Below are 15,061 nucleotides of genomic sequence, written 5' to 3' on the forward strand. Positions count from 1 at the left end.
TCTCTTGTTAGAACGTTCCGTGGAGAGGAGCTGTCTCTTGTTAGAAGGTTCCGTGGAGAGGAGCTGTCTCTTGTTAGAAGGTTCCGTGGAGAGGAGCTGTCTCTTGTTAGAAGGTTCCCCAGGGAGGAGCTGTCTCTTGTTAGAACGTTCTGTGGAGAGGAGCTGTCTCTTGTTAGAAGGTTCCCCGGAGAGGAGCTGTCTCTAGTTAGAACGTTCCGTGGAGAGGAGCTGTCTCTTGTTAGAACGTTCTCCGGAGAGGAGCTGTCTCTTGTTAGAACGTTCCGTGGAAAGGAGCTGTCTCTTGTTAGAACGTTCCCCGGAGAGGAGCTGTCTCTTGTTAGAACGTTCCCCGGAGAGGAGCTGTCTCTTGTTAGAACGTTCCCCGGAGAGGAGCTGTCTCTTGTTAGAACGTTCCGTGGAGAGGAGCTGTCTCTTGTTAGAACGTTCCGTGAAGAGGAGCCGTCTCTAGTTAGAACGTTCCGTGGAGAGGAGCCGTCTCTTGTTAGAACGTTCCGTGGAGAGGAGCCGTCTCTTGTTAGAACGTTCCCCGGAGAGGAGCTGTCTCTTGTTAGAACGTTCCGTGGAGAGGAGCTGTCTCTTGTTAGAAGGTTCCGTGGAGAGGAGCTGTCTCTTGTTAGAAGGTTCCCCGGAGAGGAGCTGTCTCTTGTTAGAACGTTCCGTGGAGAGGAGCTGTCTCTTGTTAGAACGTTCCCCGGAGAGGAGCTGTCTCTTGTTAGAACGTTCCCTGGAGAGGAGCTGTCTCTTGTTAGAAGGTTCCGTGGAGAGGAGCTGTCTCTTGTTAGAAGGTTCCGTGGAGAGGAGCTGTGTCTTGTTAGAACGTTCCGTGGAGAGGAGCCGTCTCTAGTTAGAACGTTCCGTGGAGAGGAGCTGTCTCTTGTTAGAACGTTCCCTGGAGAGGAGCTGTCTCTTGTTAGAACGTTCCGTGGAGAGGAGCTGTCTCTTGTTAGAACGTTCCGTGGAGAGGAGCTGTCTCTAGTTAGAAGGTTCCCCGGAGAGGAGCTGTCTCTTGTTAGAACGTTCCATGGAGAGGAGCTGTCTCTAGTTAGAAGGTTCCCCAGAGAGGAGCTGTCTCTTGTTAGAAGGTTCCCTGGAGAGGAGCTGTCTCTTGTTAGAAGGTTCCCTGGAGAGGAGCTGTCTCTTGTTAGAACGTTCCGTGGAGAGGAGCTGTCTCTTGTTAGAAGGTTCCCTGGAGAGGAGCTGTCTCTAGTTAGAACGTTCCGTGGAGAGGAGCTGTCTCTAGTTAGAACGTTCCCCGGAGAGGAGCTGTCTCTAGTTAGAACGTTCCGTGGAGAGGAGCTGTCTCTAGTTAGAACGTTCCCCGGAGAGGAGCTGTCTCTAGTTAGAACGTTCCCCGGAGAGGAGCTGTCTCTAGTTAGAACGTTCCCCGGAGAGGAGCTGTCTCTTGTTAGAAGGTTTCCCGGAGAGGAGCTGTCTCTAGTTAGAAGGTTTCCCGGAGAGGAGCTGTCTCTAGTTAGAAGGTTTCCCGGAGAGGAGCTGTCTCTAGTTAGAAGGTTCCGTGGAGAGGAGCTGTCTCTAGTTAGAAGGTTCCGTGGAGAGGAGCTGTCTCTAGTTAGAAGGTTCCGTGGAGAGGAGCTGTCTCTAGTTAGAAGGTTCCCTGGAGAGGAGCTGTCTCTAGTTAGAAGGTTCCGTGGAGAGGAGCTGTCTCTAGATAGAACGTTCCCTGGAGAGGAGCTGTCTCTAGATAGAACGTTCCCTGGAGAGGAGCTGTCTCTAGATAGAACGTTCCCTGGAGAGGAGCTGTCTCTAGATAGAACGTTCCCTGGAGAGGAGCTGTCTCTTGTTAGAACGTTCCGTGGAGAGGAGCTGTCTCTTGTTAGAACGTTCCCCGGAGAGGAGCTGTCTCTTGTTAGAACGTTCCGTGGAGAGGAGCTGTCTCTTGTTAGAAGGTTCCGTGGAGAGGAGCTGTCTCTTGTTAGAAGGTTCCGTGGAGAGGAGCTGTCTCTTGTTAGAACGTTCCGTGGAGAGGAGCCGTCTCTAGTTAGAACGTTCCGTGGAGAGGAGCTGTCTCTTGTTAGAACGTTCCCCGGAGAGGAGCTGTCTCTTGTTAGAACGTTCCGTGGAGAGGAGCTGTCTCTTGTTAGAACGTTCCGTGGAGAGGAGCTGTCTCTAGTTAGAAGGTTCCCCGGAGAGGAGCTGTCTCTTGTTAGAACGTTCCATGGAGAGGAGCTGTCTCTAGTTAGAAGGTTCCCCAGAGAGGAGCTGTCTCTTGTTAGAAGGTTCCCTGGAGAGGAGCTGTCTCTTGTTAGAAGGTTCCCTGGAGAGGAGCTGTCTTTTGTTAGAACGTTCCGTGGAGAGGAGCTGTCTTTTGTTAGAAGGTTCCCTGGAGAGGAGCTGTCTCTAGTTAGAACGTTCCGTGGAGAGGAGCTGTCTCTAGTTAGAACGTTCCCCGGAGAGGAGCTGTCTCTAGTTAGAACGTTCCGTGGAGAGGAGCTGTCTCTAGTTAGAACGTTCCGTGGAGAGGAGCTGTCTCTAGTTAGAACGTTCCCCGGAGAGGAGCTGTCTCTAGTTAGAACGTTCCCCGGAGAGGAGCTGTCTCTAGTTAGAACGTTCCCCGGAGAGGAGCTGTCTCTTGTTAGAAGGTTTCCCGGAGAGGAGCTGTCTCTAGTTAGAAGGTTTCCCGGAGAGGAGCTGTCTCTAGTTAGAAGGTTTCCCGGAGAGGAGCTGTCTCTAGTTAGAAGGTTCCGTGGAGAGGAGCTGTCTCTAGTTAGAAGGTTCCGTGGAGAGGAGCTGTCTCTAGTTAGAAGGTTCCCTGGAGAGGAGCTGTCTCTAGTTAGAAGGTTCCCTGGAGAGGAGCTGTCTCTAGTTAGAAGGTTCCGTGGAGAGGAGCTGTCTCTAGATAGAACGTTCCCTGGAGAGGAGCTGTCTCTAGATAGAACGTTCCCTGGAGAGGAGCTGTCTCTAGATAGAACGTTCCCTGGAGAGGAGCTGTCTCTAGATAGAACGTTCCCTGGAGAGGAGCTGTCTCTAGTTAGAACGTTCCGTGGAGAGGAGCTGTCTCTAGTTAGAAGGTTCCGTGGAGAGGAGCTGTCTCTAGTTAGAAGGTTCCGTGGAGAGGAGCTGTCTCTAGTTAGAACGTTCCCTGGAGAGGAGCTGTCTCTAGTTAGAAGGTTCCCTGGAGAGGAGCTGTCTCTAGTTAGAAGGTTCCCCGGAGAGGAGCTGTCTCTAGTTAGAAGGTTCCGTGGAGAGGAGTTGTCTCTAGTTAGCAGGTTCCCCCTGAGAAGAGCTGTCTCTTGTTAGGACGTTCCGTGGAGAGGAGCCGTCTCTTGTTAGAACGTTCCCCGGAGAGGAGCTGTCTCTTGTTAGAACGTTCCGTGGAGAGGAGCTGTCTCTTGTTAGAAGGTTCCGTGGAGAGGAGCTGTCTCTTGTTAGAAGGTTCCGTGGAGAGGAGCTGTCTCTTGTTAGAACGTTCCGTGGAGAGGAGCCGTCTCTAGTTAGAACGTTCCGTGGAGAGGAGCTGTCTCTTGTTAGAACGTTCCCCGGAGAGGAGCTGTCTCTTGTTAGAACGTTCCGTGGAGAGGAGCTGTCTCTTGTTAGAACGTTCCGTGGAGAGGAGCTGTCTCTAGTTAGAAGGTTCCCCGGAGAGGAGCTGTCTCTTGTTAGAACGTTCCATGGAGAGGAGCTGTCTCTAGTTAGAAGGTTCCCCAGAGAGGAGCTGTCTCTTGTTAGAAGGTTCCCTGGAGAGGAGCTGTCTCTTGTTAGAAGGTTCCCTGGAGAGGAGCTGTCTCTTGTTAGAACGTTCCGTGGAGAGGAGCTGTCTCTTGTTAGAAGGTTCCCTGGAGAGGAGCTGTCTCTAGTTAGAACGTTCCGTGGAGAGGAGCTGTCTCTAGTTAGAACGTTCCCCGGAGAGGAGCTGTCTCTAGTTAGAACGTTCCGTGGAGAGGAGCTGTCTCTAGTTAGAACGTTCCCCGGAGAGGAGCTGTCTCTAGTTAGAACGTTCCCCGGAGAGGAGCTGTCTCTAGTTAGAACGTTCCCCGGAGAGGAGCTGTCTCTTGTTAGAAGGTTTCCCGGAGAGGAGCTGTCTCCAGTTAGAAGGTTTCCCGGAGAGGAGCTGTCTCTAGTTAGAAGGTTTCCCGGAGAGGAGCTGTCTCTTGTTAGAAGGTTCACCGGAGAGGAGCTGTCTCTTGTTAGAACATTCCGTGGAGAGGAGCTGTCTCTAGTTAGAACGTTCCGTGGAGAGGAGCTGTCTCTTGTTAGAACGTTCCATGGAGAGGAGCTGTCTCTTTTTAGAACGTTCCCCGGAGAGGAGCTGTCTCTTGTTAGAACGTTCCCCGGAAAGGAGCTGTCTCTAGTTAGAACGTTCCCCGGAGAGGCGCTGTCTCTAGTTAGAACGTTCCCCGGAGAGGAGCTGTCTCTTGTTAGAACGTTCCCCGGAGAGGAGCTGTCTCTTGTTAGAATGTTCCCCGGAGAGGAGCTGTCTCTTGTTAGAACGTTCCGTGGAGAGGAGCTGTCTCTTGTTAGAACGTTCCCCGGAAAGGAGCTGTCTCTAGTTAGAACGTTCCCCGGAGAGGAGCTGTCTCTTGTTAGAATGTTCCCCTTAGAGGAGCTGTCTCTTGTTAGAACGTTCCGTGGAGAGGAGCTGTCTCTTGTTAGAACGTTCCCCGGAGAGGAGCTGTCTCTTGTTAGAACGTTCCCCGGAGAGGAGCTGTCTCTTGTTAGAACGTTCCCAGGAGAGGGGCTGTCTCTTGTTAGAACGTTCCCCGAAGAGGAGCTGTCTCTTGTTAGAACGTTCCCAGGAGAGGGGCTGTCTCTTGTTAGAACGTTCCCCGGAGAGAAGCTGTCTCTAGTTAGAACGTTCCCCGGAGAGGAGCTGTCTTTAGTTAGAACGTTCCGTGGAGAGGAGCTGTCTCTTGTTAGAACGTTCCCAGGAGAGGAGCTGTCTCTTGTTAGAAGGTTCCCCGGAGAGGAGCTGTCTCTTGTTAGGACGTTCCGTGGAGAGGAGCTGTCTCTTGTTAGAACGTTTCTTGGAGAGGAGCTGTCTCTTGTTAGAACGTTCCCTGGAGAGGAGCTGTCTCTTGTTAGAACGTTCCCCGGAGAGGAGCTGTCTCTTGTTAGAACGTTCCCCGGAGAGGAGCTGTCTCTTGTTAGAACGTTCCCCGGAGAGGAGCTGTCTCTTGTTAGAACGTTCCCCGGAGAGGAGCTGTCTCTTGTTAGAACGTTCCCCGGAGAGGAGCTGTCTCTAGTTAGAACGTTCCCCGGAGAGGAGCTGTCTCTAGTTAGAACGTTCCCCGGAGAGGAGCTGTCTCTTGTTAGAACGTTCCCCGGAGAGGAGCTGTCTCTTGTTAGAACGTTCCGTGGAGAGGAGCTGTCTCTTGTTAGAAGGTTCCGTGGAGAGGAGCTGTCTCTTGTTAGAAGGTTCCGTGGAGAGGAGCTGTCTCTTGTTAGAAGGTTCCCCAGGGAGGAGCTGTCTCTTGTTAGAACGTTCTGTGGAGAGGAGCTGTCTCTTGTTAGAAGGTTCCCCGGAGAGGAGCTGTCTCTAGTTAGAACGTTCCGTGGAGAGGAGCTGTCTCTTGTTAGAACGTTCTCCGGAGAGGAGCTGTCTCTTGTTAGAACGTTCCGTGGAAAGGAGCTGTCTCTTGTTAGAACGTTCCCCGGAGAGGAGCTGTCTCTTGTTAGAACGTTCCCCGGAGAGGAGCTGTCTCTTGTTAGAACGTTCCCCGGAGAGGAGCTGTCTCTTGTTAGAACGTTCCGTGGAGAGGAGCTGTCTCTTGTTAGAACGTTCCGTGAAGAGGAGCCGTCTCTAGTTAGAACGTTCCGTGGAGAGGAGCCGTCTCTTGTTAGAACGTTCCGTGGAGAGGAGCCGTCTCTTGTTAGAACGTTCCCCGGAGAGGAGCTGTCTCTTGTTAGAACGTTCCGTGGAGAGGAGCTGTCTCTTGTTAGAAGGTTCCGTGGAGAGGAGCTGTCTCTTGTTAGAAGGTTCCCCGGAGAGGAGCTGTCTCTTGTTAGAACGTTCCGTGGAGAGGAGCTGTCTCTTGTTAGAACGTTCCCCGGAGAGGAGCTGTCTCTTGTTAGAACGTTCCCTGGAGAGGAGCTGTCTCTTGTTAGAAGGTTCCGTGGAGAGGAGCTGTCTCTTGTTAGAAGGTTCCGTGGAGAGGAGCTGTGTCTTGTTAGAACGTTCCGTGGAGAGGAGCCGTCTCTAGTTAGAACGTTCCGTGGAGAGGAGCTGTCTCTTGTTAGAACGTTCCCTGGAGAGGAGCTGTCTCTTGTTAGAACGTTCCGTGGAGAGGAGCTGTCTCTTGTTAGAACGTTCCGTGGAGAGGAGCTGTCTCTAGTTAGAAGGTTCCCCGGAGAGGAGCTGTCTCTTGTTAGAACGTTCCATGGAGAGGAGCTGTCTCTAGTTAGAAGGTTCCCCAGAGAGGAGCTGTCTCTTGTTAGAAGGTTCCCTGGAGAGGAGCTGTCTCTTGTTAGAAGGTTCCCTGGAGAGGAGCTGTCTCTTGTTAGAACGTTCCGTGGAGAGGAGCTGTCTCTTGTTAGAAGGTTCCCTGGAGAGGAGCTGTCTCTAGTTAGAACGTTCCGTGGAGAGGAGCTGTCTCTAGTTAGAACGTTCCCCGGAGAGGAGCTGTCTCTAGTTAGAACGTTCCGTGGAGAGGAGCTGTCTCTAGTTAGAACGTTCCCCGGAGAGGAGCTGTCTCTAGTTAGAACGTTCCCCGGAGAGGAGCTGTCTCTAGTTAGAACGTTCCCCGGAGAGGAGCTGTCTCTTGTTAGAAGGTTTCCCGGAGAGGAGCTGTCTCTAGTTAGAAGGTTTCCCGGAGAGGAGCTGTCTCTAGTTAGAAGGTTTCCCGGAGAGGAGCTGTCTCTAGTTAGAAGGTTCCGTGGAGAGGAGCTGTCTCTAGTTAGAAGGTTCCGTGGAGAGGAGCTGTCTCTAGTTAGAAGGTTCCGTGGAGAGGAGCTGTCTCTAGTTAGAAGGTTCCCTGGAGAGGAGCTGTCTCTAGTTAGAAGGTTCCGTGGAGAGGAGCTGTCTCTAGATAGAACGTTCCCTGGAGAGGAGCTGTCTCTAGATAGAACGTTCCCTGGAGAGGAGCTGTCTCTAGATAGAACGTTCCCTGGAGAGGAGCTGTCTCTAGATAGAACGTTCCCTGGAGAGGAGCTGTCTCTTGTTAGAACGTTCCGTGGAGAGGAGCTGTCTCTTGTTAGAACGTTCCCCGGAGAGGAGCTGTCTCTTGTTAGAACGTTCCGTGGAGAGGAGCTGTCTCTTGTTAGAAGGTTCCGTGGAGAGGAGCTGTCTCTTGTTAGAAGGTTCCGTGGAGAGGAGCTGTCTCTTGTTAGAACGTTCCGTGGAGAGGAGCCGTCTCTAGTTAGAACGTTCCGTGGAGAGGAGCTGTCTCTTGTTAGAACGTTCCCCGGAGAGGAGCTGTCTCTTGTTAGAACGTTCCGTGGAGAGGAGCTGTCTCTTGTTAGAACGTTCCGTGGAGAGGAGCTGTCTCTAGTTAGAAGGTTCCCCGGAGAGGAGCTGTCTCTTGTTAGAACGTTCCATGGAGAGGAGCTGTCTCTAGTTAGAAGGTTCCCCAGAGAGGAGCTGTCTCTTGTTAGAAGGTTCCCTGGAGAGGAGCTGTCTCTTGTTAGAAGGTTCCCTGGAGAGGAGCTGTCTCTAGTTAGAACGTTCCGTGGAGAGGAGCTGTCTCTAGTTAGAACGTTCCCCGGAGAGGAGCTGTCTCTAGTTAGAACGTTCCGTGGAGAGGAGCTGTCTCTAGTTAGAACGTTCCGTGGAGAGGAGCTGTCTCTAGTTAGAACGTTCCCCGGAGAGGAGCTGTCTCTAGTTAGAACGTTCCCCGGAGAGGAGCTGTCTCTAGTTAGAACGTTCCCCGGAGAGGAGCTGTCTCTTGTTAGAAGGTTTCCCGGAGAGGAGCTGTCTCTAGTTAGAAGGTTTCCCGGAGAGGAGCTGTCTCTAGTTAGAAGGTTTCCCGGAGAGGAGCTGTCTCTAGTTAGAAGGTTCCGTGGAGAGGAGCTGTCTCTAGTTAGAAGGTTCCGTGGAGAGGAGCTGTCTCTAGTTAGAAGGTTCCCTGGAGAGGAGCTGTCTCTAGTTAGAAGGTTCCCTGGAGAGGAGCTGTCTCTAGTTAGAAGGTTCCGTGGAGAGGAGCTGTCTCTAGATAGAACGTTCCCTGGAGAGGAGCTGTCTCTAGATAGAACGTTCCCTGGAGAGGAGCTGTCTCTAGATAGAACGTTCCCTGGAGAGGAGCTGTCTCTAGATAGAACGTTCCCTGGAGAGGAGCTGTCTCTAGTTAGAACGTTCCGTGGAGAGGAGCTGTCTCTAGTTAGAAGGTTCCGTGGAGAGGAGCTGTCTCTAGTTAGAAGGTTCCGTGGAGAGGAGCTGTCTCTAGTTAGAACGTTCCCTGGAGAGGAGCTGTCTCTAGTTAGAAGGTTCCCTGGAGAGGAGCTGTCTCTAGTTAGAAGGTTCCCCGGAGAGGAGCTGTCTCTAGTTAGAAGGTTCCGTGGAGAGGAGTTGTCTCTAGTTAGCAGGTTCCCCCTGAGAAGAGCTGTCTCTTGTTAGGACGTTCCGTGGAGAGGAGCCGTCTCTTGTTAGAACGTTCCCCGGAGAGGAGCTGTCTCTTGTTAGAACGTTCCGTGGAGAGGAGCTGTCTCTTGTTAGAAGGTTCCGTGGAGAGGAGCTGTCTCTTGTTAGAAGGTTCCGTGGAGAGGAGCTGTCTCTTGTTAGAACGTTCCGTGGAGAGGAGCCGTCTCTAGTTAGAACGTTCCGTGGAGAGGAGCTGTCTCTTGTTAGAACGTTCCCCGGAGAGGAGCTGTCTCTTGTTAGAACGTTCCGTGGAGAGGAGCTGTCTCTTGTTAGAACGTTCCGTGGAGAGGAGCTGTCTCTAGTTAGAAGGTTCCCCGGAGAGGAGCTGTCTCTTGTTAGAACGTTCCATGGAGAGGAGCTGTCTCTAGTTAGAAGGTTCCCCAGAGAGGAGCTGTCTCTTGTTAGAAGGTTCCCTGGAGAGGAGCTGTCTCTTGTTAGAAGGTTCCCTGGAGAGGAGCTGTCTCTTGTTAGAACGTTCCGTGGAGAGGAGCTGTCTCTTGTTAGAAGGTTCCCTGGAGAGGAGCTGTCTCTAGTTAGAACGTTCCGTGGAGAGGAGCTGTCTCTAGTTAGAACGTTCCCCGGAGAGGAGCTGTCTCTAGTTAGAACGTTCCGTGGAGAGGAGCTGTCTCTAGTTAGAACGTTCCCCGGAGAGGAGCTGTCTCTAGTTAGAACGTTCCCCGAAGAGGAGCTGTCTCTAGTTAGAACGTTCCCCGGAGAGGAGCTGTCTCTTGTTAGAAGGTTTCCCGGAGAGGAGCTGTCTCCAGTTAGAAGGTTTCCCGGAGAGGAGCTGTCTCTAGTTAGAAGGTTTCCCGGAGAGGAGCTGTCTCTAGTTAGAAGGTTCCGTGGAGAGGAGCTGTCTCTAGTTAGAAGGTTCCGTGGAGAGGAGCTGTCTCTAGTTAGAAGGTTCCGTGGAGAGGAGCTGTCTCTAGTTAGAAGGTTCCCTGGAGAGGAGCTGTCTCTAGTTAGAAGGTTCCGTGGAGAGGAGCTGTCTCTAGATAGAACGTTCCGTGGAGAGGAGCTGTCTCTTGTTAGAAGGTTTCCCGGAGCGGAGCTGTCTCTAGTTAGAAGGTTTCCCGGAGAGGAGCTGTCTCTAGTTAGAAGGTTTCCCGGAGAGGAGCTGTCTCTAGTTAGAAGGTTCCGTGGAGAGGAGCTGTCTCTAGTTAGAAGGTTCCGTGGAGAGGAGCTGTCTCTAGTTAGAACGTTCCCCGGAGAGGAGCTGTCTCTAGTTAGAACGTTCCCCGGAGAGGAGCTGTCTCTTGTTAGAAGGTTTCCCGGAGAGGAGCTGTCTCTAGTTAGAAGGTTTCCCGGAGAGGAGCTGTCTCTAGTTAGAAGGTTTCCCGGAGAGGAGCTGTCTCTAGTTAGAAGGTTCCGTGGAGAGGAGCTGTCTCTAGTTAGAAGGTTCCGTGGAGAGGAGCTGTCTCTAGTTAGAAGGTTCCGTGGAGAGGAGCTGTCTCTAGTTAGAAGGTTCCCTGGAGAGGAGCTGTCTCTAGTTAGAAGGTTCCGTGGAGAGGAGCTGTCTCTAGATAGAACGTTCCCTGGAGAGGAGCTGTCTCTAGATAGAACGTTCCCTGGAGAGGAGCTGTCTCTAGATAGAACGTTCCCTGGAGAGGAGCTGTCTCTAGATAGAACGTTCCCTGGAGAGGAGCTGTCTCTTGTTAGAACGTTCCGTGGAGAGGAGCTGTCTCTTGTTAGAACGTTCCCCGGAGAGGAGCTGTCTCTTGTTAGAACGTTCCGTGGAGAGGAGCTGTCTCTTGTTAGAAGGTTCCGTGGAGAGGAGCTGTCTCTTGTTAGAAGGTTCCGTGGAGAGGAGCTGTCTCTTGTTAGAACGTTCCGTGGAGAGGAGCCGTCTCTAGTTAGAACGTTCCGTGGAGAGGAGCTGTCTCTTGTTAGAACGTTCCCCGGAGAGGAGCTGTCTCTTGTTAGAACGTTCCGTGGAGAGGAGCTGTCTCTTGTTAGAACGTTCCGTGGAGAGGAGCTGTCTCTAGTTAGAAGGTTCCCCGGAGAGGAGCTGTCTCTTGTTAGAACGTTCCATGGAGAGGAGCTGTCTCTAGTTAGAAGGTTCCCCAGAGAGGAGCTGTCTCTTGTTAGAAGGTTCCCTGGAGAGGAGCTGTCTCTTGTTAGAAGGTTCCCTGGAGAGGAGCTGTCTTTTGTTAGAACGTTCCGTGGAGAGGAGCTGTCTTTTGTTAGAAGGTTCCCTGGAGAGGAGCTGTCTCTAGTTAGAACGTTCCGTGGAGAGGAGCTGTCTCTAGTTAGAACGTTCCCCGGAGAGGAGCTGTCTCTAGTTAGAACGTTCCGTGGAGAGGAGCTGTCTCTAGTTAGAACGTTCCGTGGAGAGGAGCTGTCTCTAGTTAGAACGTTCCCCGGAGAGGAGCTGTCTCTAGTTAGAACGTTCCCCGGAGAGGAGCTGTCTCTAGTTAGAACGTTCCCCGGAGAGGAGCTGTCTCTTGTTAGAAGGTTTCCCGGAGAGGAGCTGTCTCTAGTTAGAAGGTTTCCCGGAGAGGAGCTGTCTCTAGTTAGAAGGTTTCCCGGAGAGGAGCTGTCTCTAGTTAGAAGGTTCCGTGGAGAGGAGCTGTCTCTAGTTAGAAGGTTCCGTGGAGAGGAGCTGTCTCTAGTTAGAAGGTTCCCTGGAGAGGAGCTGTCTCTAGTTAGAAGGTTCCCTGGAGAGGAGCTGTCTCTAGTTAGAAGGTTCCGTGGAGAGGAGCTGTCTCTAGATAGAACGTTCCCTGGAGAGGAGCTGTCTCTAGATAGAACGTTCCCTGGAGAGGAGCTGTCTCTAGATAGAACGTTCCCTGGAGAGGAGCTGTCTCTAGATAGAACGTTCCCTGGAGAGGAGCTGTCTCTAGTTAGAACGTTCCGTGGAGAGGAGCTGTCTCTAGTTAGAAGGTTCCGTGGAGAGGAGCTGTCTCTAGTTAGAAGGTTCCGTGGAGAGGAGCTGTCTCTAGTTAGAACGTTCCCTGGAGAGGAGCTGTCTCTAGTTAGAAGGTTCCCTGGAGAGGAGCTGTCTCTAGTTAGAAGGTTCCCCGGAGAGGAGCTGTCTCTAGTTAGAAGGTTCCGTGGAGAGGAGTTGTCTCTAGTTAGCAGGTTCCCCCTGAGAAGAGCTGTCTCTTGTTAGGACGTTCCGTGGAGAGGAGCCGTCTCTTGTTAGAACGTTCCCCGGAGAGGAGCTGTCTCTTGTTAGAACGTTCCGTGGAGAGGAGCTGTCTCTTGTTAGAAGGTTCCGTGGAGAGGAGCTGTCTCTTGTTAGAAGGTTCCGTGGAGAGGAGCTGTCTCTTGTTAGAACGTTCCGTGGAGAGGAGCCGTCTCTAGTTAGAACGTTCCGTGGAGAGGAGCTGTCTCTTGTTAGAACGTTCCCCGGAGAGGAGCTGTCTCTTGTTAGAACGTTCCGTGGAGAGGAGCTGTCTCTTGTTAGAACGTTCCGTGGAGAGGAGCTGTCTCTAGTTAGAAGGTTCCCCGGAGAGGAGCTGTCTCTTGTTAGAACGTTCCATGGAGAGGAGCTGTCTCTAGTTAGAAGGTTCCCCAGAGAGGAGCTGTCTCTTGTTAGAAGGTTCCCTGGAGAGGAGCTGTCTCTTGTTAGAAGGTTCCCTGGAGAGGAGCTGTCTCTTGTTAGAACGTTCCGTGGAGAGGAGCTGTCTCTTGTTAGAAGGTTCCCTGGAGAGGAGCTGTCTCTAGTTAGAACGTTCCGTGGAGAGGAGCTGTCTCTAGTTAGAACGTTCCCCGGAGAGGAGCTGTCTCTAGTTAGAACGTTCCGTGGAGAGGAGCTGTCTCTAGTTAGAACGTTCCCCGGAGAGGAGCTGTCTCTAGTTAGAACGTTCCCCGGAGAGGAGCTGTCTCTAGTTAGAACGTTCCCCGGAGAGGAGCTGTCTCTTGTTAGAAGGTTTCCCGGAGAGGAGCTGTCTCCAGTTAGAAGGTTTCCCGGAGAGGAGCTGTCTCTAGTTAGAAGGTTTCCCGGAGAGGAGCTGTCTCTAGTTAGAAGGTTCCGTGGAGAGGAGCTGTCTCTAGTTAGAAGGTTCCGTGGAGAGGAGCTGTCTCTAGTTAGAAGGTTCCGTGGAGAGGAGCTGTCTCTAGTTAGAAGGTTCCCTGGAGAGGAGCTGTCTCTAGTTAGAAGGTTCCGTGGAGAGGAGCTGTCTCTAGATAGAACGTTCCGTGGAGAGGAGCTGTCTCTTGTTAGAAGGTTTCCCGGAGCGGAGCTGTCTCTAGTTAGAAGGTTTCCCGGAGAGGAGCTGTCTCTAGTTAGAAGGTTTCCCGGAGAGGAGCTGTCTCTAGTTAGAAGGTTCCGTGGAGAGGAGCTGTCTCTAGTTAGAAGGTTCCGTGGAGAGGAGTTGTCTCTAGTTAGAAGGTTCCGTGGAGAGGAGCTGTCTCTAGTTAGAACGTTCCGTGGAGAGGAGCTGTCTCTAGTTAGAACGTTCCCCGGAGAGGAGCTGTCTCTAGTTAGAACGTTCCGTGGAGAGGAGCTGTCTCTAGTTAGAACGTTCCCCGGAGAGGAGCTGTCTCTAGTTAGAACGTTCCCCGGAGAGGAGCTGTCTCTAGTTAGAACGTTCCCCGGAGAGGAGCTGTCTCTTGTTAGAAGGTTTCCCGGAGAGGAGCTGTCTCTAGTTAGAAGGTTTCCCGGAGAGGAGCTGTCTCTAGTTAGAAGGTTTCCCGGAGAGGAGCTGTCTCTAGTTAGAAGGTTCCGTGGAGAGGAGCTGTCTCTAGTTAGAAGGTTCCGTGGAGAGGAGCTGTCTCTAGTTAGAAGGTTCCGTGGAGAGGAGCTGTCTCTAGTTAGAAGGTTCCCTGGAGAGGAGCTGTCTCTAGTTAGAAGGTTCCGTGGAGAGGAGCTGTCTCTAGATAGAACGTTCCCTGGAGAGGAGCTGTCTCTAGATAGAACGTTCCCTGGAGAGGAGCTGTCTCTAGTTAGAACGTTCCGTGGAGAGGAGCTGTCTCTAGTTAGAAGGTTCCGTGGAGAGGAGCTGTCTCTAGTTAGAAGGTTCCTTGGAGAGGAGCTGTCTCTAGTTAGAACGTTCCCTGGAGAGGAGCTGTCTCTAGTTAGAACGTTCCCTGGAGAGGAGCTGTCTCTAGTTAGATCGTTCCGTGGAGAGGAGCTGTCTCTAGTTAGAAGGTTCCCTGGAGAGGAGCTGTCTCTAGTTAGAAGGTTCCGTGGAGAGGAGCTGTCTCTAGTTAGAAGGTTCCGTGGAGAGGAGTTGTCTCTAGTTAGAAGGTTCCCTGGAGAGGAGCTGTCTCTAGTTAGAAGGTTCCGTGGAGAGGAGCTGTCTCTAGTTAGAAGGTTCCCTGGAGAGGAGCTGTCTCTAGTTAGAAGGTTCCGTGGAGAGGAGCTGTCTCTAGTTAGAAGGTTCCCTGGAGAGGAGCTGTCTCTAGTTAGAAGGTTCCGTGGAGAGGAGCTGTCTCTAGATAGAACGTTCCCTGGAGAGGAGCTGTCTCTAGATAGAACGTTCCCTGGAGAGGAGCTGTCTCTAGATAGAACGTTCCCTGGAGAGGAGCTGTCTCTAGATAGAACGTTCCCTGGAGAGGAGCTGTCTCTAGTTAGAACATTCCGTGGAGAGGAGCTGTCTCTAGTTAGAAGGTTCCGTGGAGAGGAGCTGTCTCTAGTTAGAAGGTTCCGTGGAGAGGAGCTGTCTCTAGTTAGAACGTTCCCTGGAGAGGAGCTGTCTCTAGTTAGAACGTTCCCTGGAGAGGAGCTGTCTCTAGTTAGATCGTTCCGTGGAGAGGAGCTGTCTCTAGTTAGAAGGTTCCCCGGAGAGGAGCTGTCTCTAGTTAGATCGTTCCGTGGAGAGGAGCTGTCTCTAGTTAGAAGGTTCCCTGGAGAGGAGCTGTCTCTAGTTAGAAGGTTCCGTGGAGAGGAGCTGTCTCTAGTTAGAAGGTTCCGTGGAGAGGAGTTGTCTCTAGTTAGAAGGTTCCCTGGAGAGGAGCTGTCTCTAGTTAGAAGGTTCCCTGGAGAGGAGCTGTCTCTTCTTCCTTCCACAGTTCATCTTATACAAGCTTTTTCTTAGGTCATAGAAGAGAATGGGCTGCAGCTGGCTCGCAGGCTGTATATAAGCGAGAAGACGTGGACCAGGATTGTCCGGCATTTCATCGTCCTCCTTGCGTCAAACGTGAGTGACTGTTCTATAGAATGTGCAGATGCTGGAAAAGATTAACTATTTAAAACCTTCTGAGCGTTCAGAAAGTTACCATCATGGCAGGCCTGAGCTTTATAGCGGTCCCGCGGCTTCTGCAACCTACAGTCATTTTTTGGGGTTGAGGGTGGAATGGGCGACGGCCCTGAACAGAGATGTACGATGGCATTTAATCATCACAACTTCTCCCCAATCTCTGGTAACGCTGATGATATCCTGCATGTGCTCAGCCCCTGAGCCCGCTCCATTCACCCGCACCCGCTGCACGATGTGATGGTAACATGGGTAGCAATACGGCGGTAACGTTTGTACTTGTCTATGGCAATACCTATGTATTTTTTAATTTTTTTTATTTTTCTAATTCTATAGTTTTTGGCAAAAAAACATCCCTGCAATTTTT

The 15,061-nt window shown here is 51.9% G+C and overlaps 1 protein-coding gene across 3 annotated transcripts in view; it reads left to right on the plus strand.

The window, feature by feature from the left end:
* The window catches only part of AXDND1 (axonemal dynein light chain domain containing 1), a 141,004-nt gene that overhangs the window by 75,263 nt on the left and 50,680 nt on the right, over positions 1–15,061 (plus strand). For all 3 annotated transcript variants that reach the window (XR_012725076.1, XM_075321207.1, XM_075321208.1), the window contains exon 12: positions 14,536–14,637. Coding sequence is in view for 2 of the 3 variants with exons in the window: in XM_075321207.1 (XP_075177322.1) it covers positions 14,536–14,637 (102 nt within the window). In the remaining variant the exon portion in view is untranslated. The remainder of the gene's footprint in view (positions 1–14,535; positions 14,638–15,061) is intronic.

The sequence above is a fragment of the Anomaloglossus baeobatrachus genome, chromosome 8, assembly GCF_048569485.1.
Source record: "Anomaloglossus baeobatrachus isolate aAnoBae1 chromosome 8, aAnoBae1.hap1, whole genome shotgun sequence".
NCBI classification, from domain to species: domain Eukaryota; kingdom Metazoa; phylum Chordata; class Amphibia; order Anura; family Aromobatidae; genus Anomaloglossus; species Anomaloglossus baeobatrachus.